The sequence below is a fragment of the Medicago sativa genome, chromosome 7, assembly GCF_051527215.1.
Source record: "Medicago sativa cultivar Bolivia chromosome 7, Bolivia_mono, whole genome shotgun sequence".
Lineage (NCBI taxonomy): Eukaryota > Viridiplantae > Streptophyta > Magnoliopsida > Fabales > Fabaceae > Medicago > Medicago sativa.
In genome coordinates this window covers 52,879,873-52,887,071 of record NC_140755.1, presented here as the reverse complement: position 1 = coordinate 52,887,071, position 7,199 = coordinate 52,879,873, and the positions used below count along the sequence as shown (strand labels likewise).

General features: G+C 33.5%; 1 protein-coding gene across 1 annotated transcript; it reads right to left on the bottom strand.

Annotated features, from left to right (window-relative positions):
• Window positions 1-666: 666 nt before the first annotated feature.
• On the bottom strand, window positions 667-3,050 carry LOC146906700 (B3 domain-containing transcription factor VRN1-like). The gene is made up of 4 exons (XM_085724765.1): window positions 2,970-3,050; window positions 1,798-2,251; window positions 1,426-1,550; window positions 667-972 (listed from the first exon to the last, which is right to left on the bottom strand). Exons 1-4 carry the CDS (start codon window positions 3,048-3,050, stop codon window positions 667-669), a joined length of 966 nt encoding a protein of 321 aa, XP_085580891.1.
• Window positions 3,051-7,199: the final 4,149 nt, after the last annotated feature.

Genomic DNA, 7,199 nt, shown 5'->3' with positions numbered 1-7,199 from the left:
TATGTTTTTTTCGTTTCCAACTGTCCGTTCAATTTGATTTATGTTAGCCGTTTGACAAAGAGGTATTTGCTCTATAAATTTCACTTATGATTCTTTTGTTATACAGAATCGGAGTATGAAGCAAATGATTGGTATAGGCTTTGAGTCACATGGACTTTACTACCTTCAGTCTTCATCTACAATTGCATCCTCGTCTACTACAGAATCCCCAAGTATTCTTTATCGTCGTTTAGGTCGTCCAAGTCTCAAAAAGTTACGAGTTATGGTTATGATGTACATATATTTTTAATTTATTATTTAATGGTTAATATTTCTCACTTTAGATGAATCCGTTAAAATATAACACCCAAAAAGTTAATATCATAGGAAGAAGCATAACATTCATTCAAATAAAGAGCATATATCATCAAATAAGTCTATAAATTGAAAATAGTAATTTGGGAAATTGAATTTCCTAGTAGTGTTTTCTTTTGTCAGTATTCCTTAAACAATTACTAGAACCAACTCTTTAGTGGTGGTGGTGATTTGGTAGTAGTGATGATATATCCATCCCTTTCAATATCGTTGAGTAGCTTCTCCTTTCATTTGGGAAGAATCTGCGAAGATCAAATATTAAATTTAACATTTGTATATGAGAAAAATAAATAAGATGAAATGAAAATTAAATCAATTGATCCTACTTTGAAATGTTAAACAATTTGTGTTGTCATTGTCTTCCTCTCTAAAGATATGAACAATGAAGGTAAGTGTAGTGCTAGAGATGAGCTCAAATTTGCAAACATCACCAACTTTCAAGTTATTGTCCTTTGCAAATGCCTTCCATCCACTTGTGAGTTCAAATTTTAGTCCTTTAGCGCACATCCTGATAGAATACCTAGCAGACCAAACTCTCCCATTCAACACCTGAAATTGAATATTTCCTCTCTTCTTATTCAAATCAAAGTGTGTCTTACAAAACAAGGATGGTATATTCTGCCAAACAATAGAAAATGTAAATGTTGATGAATGAAAAGACTGGGGTGTTTTTATTTTTATTTTTGGTGATCAAAAGACTGGGAATCAGATTTTATCATGATGTTACTTTGCTAGATTGTTTCCTATAATATTTCAGTTAATTAACATCTATGTGATGATCATCTTTAACTGCATAATTCTGTAAATCAATTTTACCGTGACAATTGGCTACATAATGTGGCACTGACACGGAAATCACACACAACACTTAACCAAGTGTAATAATTTCAATAATTAAATAAACAAAATGTAATCACATGTGTCAATATCGGACACGGACATGTGTCTAACAAGGAACACACCTTCGATCGTAAATGTTGATGTTAAAAAGATCATATATGGTGGAAATTTTTTTATTGCTGTTGGCTACTAACTTAAATTATACAAGCCAAATGTTTCTTTGCAGCTTACCGGAAGAAAGTGGTGTTCAACATATGATGCACTCATGACAACAACAAAGGATGGATTATAGATTTTGAAAGACTCTGCTCTTTCAAGAGTTGTAATTTTCTCAACAGTTGTAATAACTTGTTTTCCTGCAAAATTGGAACATTTTAAGGCACATATTTGACGATAATCTTCAAGGTTGCTAAAAATTTAAACATTGTAAAATAGATGCCAACTAATTAAGTTATTCTAATAGTTGTTTTGCAACTGTTCAGATTGAATTCGAACTCCAGAAAATAAAAATGATAATATATGATATGAAGAGAACAAAAACAAATAAATTTATGTTAATGTGAAGCTTTCCTGACACAATGAAGAAGACGTAAAATCGTATACCTTTGGACATTCTATCAATTTGATGCACATCCACCTGTGATTTTCCATGTTTTACACAACTACTGCTTCCAATTTCACATTGTTGATGAAATTCAAAGGAGGAGTTATCTTTCCTCTTTTGAGCTGCTCTACGATTTTCACCATTCGGAGGTTTATTTCCTTGACCATTGGAGACCTTCTTAGCTTCAACTTTTTTGATAGAGTAGTTTATCTCCAAAGCACTCTTTCCAAAGATTTGTACCTCAAATTTGGAAGTTTTTTCATATCTGAAAAGCAGAAGATAGCCATGAGCTAGAGAGTGATGCTCTGCAAATTCTTTCCAACCCTTCTCAAACCATATCTTGCCATCACTTTTTACCAAATTTAATTTCCATTTTGCACCATTTGGAGTCTCTACACGTATAGCTTTTGGTAGACCTTTTCCATATTTTTCCACAAACTTTCTTGGCATCACCTGTCAATTAATTACACCATATTAATATGAATTATATAACTCATCAAATTATTTTACATTACTTTAGGAAATACTGGCAGCTCCACACAAACCCCCCTAGCCAAATGGGACAAATTGAATAAATTGACAGAAACCGTTCATAGCCTAAAACACACCAGTTTGGGTTTGGCTAAGCCCAAATTTTTAACAAGTAATCTATTATATTTTTTCAAAAAAAATATAAATAAATAAAATTTCTCTCTAGGCCCCAAATATCTCTAAGCCCCCTAAATACTCATCAGGTAGTTATCTACCGGATTATGTTTATTACAGGAGTTATTTATTTGTATTAGAGGGCCTTAGAGATATTTGCGGGGCCTAAAAAGAAACGTTCTTAAAAGAAGCATAAAAATAAAGCCGAGTGAACCAACCGGACTGGCAAAATGAATCAATTGTTCATGTAATTTAGGAGTGCAGTCCATTAGGTTTGACCAAAATTGACAGCTCTATTTCATATACAACTAAAACTAAGTTTAACTCTAAATTTGAAATTACTGGTTTTACTGTTAGGATGTCACATAAACATTTATAATATGGCATCATAAGGTGTTCTTGTGACATGATAAAGTTTGCACTATCCTCTCGTGTTTCTTCAAGCCAAATACAAACATAAATAACATGCTCTTTATAAAAATAAAATTAAAGATAAACAACAACAACAAATAATCTAAAGGCTTACAAGCTTTCCTTGGAGAAGGTTTTCAGTAAGGATGATCTTGAAAAAGTGGATTGGCTTCACCTCAGCAATCTCACTAGCCATGAGTCGGTACTGTTTGCAAATACTAATGAAGTTTAGATGCCAAGAGCTAAACTAAGACTGTTAATAGGAAGATTCGTTTGCTTGCGAAGATTAGTTTGTTTTAATTCATTTTTTTACTGGAACTAATTTCAAGGCTTCTTGAAAAGCTCGAAGCTTCTTGGAACAAATAACAGAAAATCATTTATTAAAAAAAAAATACGAATACATGATCAATGTCCATAATGACTTAATTTAAGGGATCCTGGTTTATTTGTTCCTTTTTCTTGTTTCTGGTTTAGGTTTTGTTCCTTTATTTGTCCCTTAATTTGTTCATAATGGTCCCCTAAATTTAATTTCTCCAACAAATAATCCAAAAACGCAGAGAAGATAGAAAATATAAACAAACCTTAGCTTGATTCGCGGTTCACATCAGCATTCCACTTGCGATTCTGATTCCTTCTTACCTTCGCTTTTGTTCTTCTGTTCCTTCGTATTCCCTTCTCTCTCTATTTGATGTAAAAACGATAAAGAAAGCCACTGGTATGCTACGTCTGATTAACACAAAGCAACAGAATGAAGAAGAGACCAAACTTGAAAAATATTTAAGGGGTCAAAAGTCTAATTAAGCATTTAATTTATTTGGAAATTTGAAATACTGTTTGTATGTGGTGTATAGTTTTAAAAATCAGACCGGTGATCGACTCGATAAAGGTATTGGGTCACTGGTTAAACTATTGGGTCACTGGATGAAGCGCATGACAAAACCAGATTGAATCAGATGACTCGATCATATGACTCGGTATAACAAATCTGTTTTTGTGTTAAACAAAATTGAATCGGATGACTCATTTCAGTTATATCCATATAAAATTTTACGATGTATTTGTTACAAAATGTCTAATTATTCACTATTAAAATGCATCTATACTTTTACAAGAACTAATATTGTAAAATGAATTTTCACAATTATTAAATAAAAATGTTCAATTATTATTATTATTATTATTATTATTATTATTATTATTTATTTTTAGGGAAATATTAGATCTAATAATTGTTATTATTATTAGATTAGATAAGAGTAAAGGAACCGATTGTAGCACTATTGAAAATCCTGTGTATCTAAAAGCAATAAAACAAACTCTAGTCAAACCTAATTGAAACTACACTGCTGCACCACACCTTCATCTTCTTCTCTGTTACCCCAAAATAAGACTACACCTCTTTTCTATATTTGCAACCATCTATACCACAAATGAAAAATTAAATATTAGATCTACTCCTCTTATCTTCATCTTTCTTTTAATATGACTGAAACAACAAAATGATGAATATGAAAAAATGGGTTAACTGTTCCATCCACCATGAACCACAACTGCTAATCATAGCAAGAACTCATTTTCTCACCTTTCTTCTCGTTTTTTTCTTCTGTTTTCTACGTTATACATTAAACCGGTCCCGTTCATTGAACTCGTCGGTTCACCGGTTTTTACTGGTTTTGGCTGAGTCACACCGGGTTTCACCGGTTCGATTGCACAGCCGATCCAATAAGTGGCTCGAACCAGACACCCATACGGTTCACGGTTCAACCAGTTCGACCGGCCGGTCCGAGCCGGGTTTTAAAACTATGTTGTCATGTCTCTCTCTTGAATTCTACATGTACATTCTCTTCTCATCCACTCCCTCGTATGTAAAACGGGTTTCTCTCATATGTAATTTTTTTTTAGGGAATGTAATTTATTTTTTATTTTTTTGGCTTTCGCACCGGTTTCGACCCAGCAAAGGTGGCAGACTAATCCGGCTCATGCGTAAAGGCATGCGCACTGGCCAAGCATTGTTCCCCTTGGGAACATATGTAATTTATTTAGAATATATGGTAATATTATTCAGACATGCTTGGAAAAACAAGGTCGTTTATAGGATTAATTTAGATTGTCTCATTGGTTTGAGAGAGTCATATCGTTAGGAGGTCATAATCATGTCATTTTTATCTTTATAAAATTTATGCATTCTTGAATAACTGGATTGCGGTTATATATATGACATATAAGTCGTGGTTAGATGACATCAACCTAAATAATATCCTTCAAAAGTAATATAATAAAATCGGCCTTCGAAAGTAATATATTAAGTTTAAAGTTTAATTTTGTGCTGGTTTGCCTTTGTGAAGCACCCTTTCTATACAAGTACATTGCAACACGTTAATTTAATTGCAACACGTTAACTTAACTAAAGAAATTTTAATAAGATTACAATAAATTTAGAAGCAATTATTGGGAAGATTAGAGTAAGAGTTACTCCCCCAAATAGATTAGAGTAAGAGTTACTCCCCCAAAATTATTTGAAAGTTGGATAAGATACAATTAGATTGAGTTCCTACCTAAGTAACTAAGTTTTGGGGGATCAACCTTCTCTATCTCAATACAAGGTGAAATAAGGATTTCAACCACTAGAAAATCTTCCAACGAGATTTTCCGAATCAAATGTTGAAGTTAATTTGTTTTCAATAAAATAGTGGATCATATTTAATTAAATACCAAAATAAATATTTTAATTTTCATGTTACTTATTTTGTATATTTTTAAATTGTAGATGACAACTAACACATCAAACAACATTTTGCGATCAATCATTGAGAAGGACAAACTGTCTGAAATAAACTTTTTAGACTAACACTGAAACCTAAGGATTGTCCTAAAACATGAAAAGAAGTTGTATGTGCTTGATGAGCCAGTTTTCGAAACGGCACCATCGGCTACAGCTCCTGGAGCTGAATGGGACGCTTACAAGAAGCATGTTGATGATGGCTTGAAAGTTTCCTGTATCAAGCATGCAACCATGGACTTTGAGCTACAAAAACAACATGAGAACATGGATGTGATTGATATGATCAAACATCTTAGGACGCTCTACCAAGAGCAAGAAAGGCATGAAAGGTTTGATGTTTCCAAGGTCCTTCTCCAAACTAAGCTTTCAGAAGAAAGTCATGTAGGACCTCATGTACTCAAAATGATTGGTTATGTTGAGAAGCTCAAGAGATTGGGTGTACCTCTTGAGCTGGAACTTGCTATTGATCTTATCTTGCAATTGTTGTCAGAAAACTTCAGTCACTTTATCATGAATTTCCTCATGAATGACACAGGCAAATCTCTTCCACAACATGTATCCATGTTAAGAACTATTGAAAAGAACATGAACAAAGAAAAGGCCATTATGACGGTCAATAATGGAAAATTCAAAAAGCAACACAAAAAGCGTAATAAATTTAAGGGGAATGGCAAAGGCAAAGTAGTTTCTAAACCATCAATCAAAGCATTGAATCATGTTGAAAGAGTGGCTAATAAGGGCAATTTCTTCTACTAGGGTAAGACTGGACATTGTAAGAGAAACTGCTGATGATGAAATTGTAGACTTTGTTACTATCAAATCACCTCACGAAAGGAGTGAGAAGGTCAAGGTAGAAGCCATATCTGAAGCTGCATCACAAGAGAATTTTAAGAAGAGGAAGAACGATATAGAGGTTCCAACTCAAGTCTCAGTAGTTGTAAATGAAGAAGATGGTGAAGAGGAAGAAGAAGTGCCTCTTAAGAAATGACCAAAGACCTTTCAGTCTGAAGAATATGTTCAAACAGAAGCAGAAGCAACTAATCCTGTAAGAGCAGATGACAATACTACAGATCAAGAAAACTCAACAGGACCTAAAGCAATTGATACAGTACTTTGGAGAGAGGAAACTCTGCTATTGAAAGCAAGTTTAAAGAACAAAGTACCTCCAGTCATCATTCAACCAGAAACAGGAAAGGAGATACATAAGACTACTTATGAACAAATTGAGTCTTCAGGAATAGGAAGACAAGAAGTTGCAGCAGACCCATCAGGTAACTCTGAAACTATTATGGATGTCAATGCTTTACCCCCATCCCCACCTTGACCTAACCACATAAATCATACCTTAGATGAAATTCTCTCATCCCAATCCTCTAAATCATACCTTAGACGCTAAAAGTGTATCCTCAATAAAAGATGTAACTCACATATTCAAACAAAATGCTTCACCACCACCCATTCCCACACCAGATAGCACTTTCGATTAAGAGCTTCTAGTTGGCATTCAATTTCCATCTATGCAAATTCTGCAACATGCTAAAGCTTCTAATGTTATTATTAAAA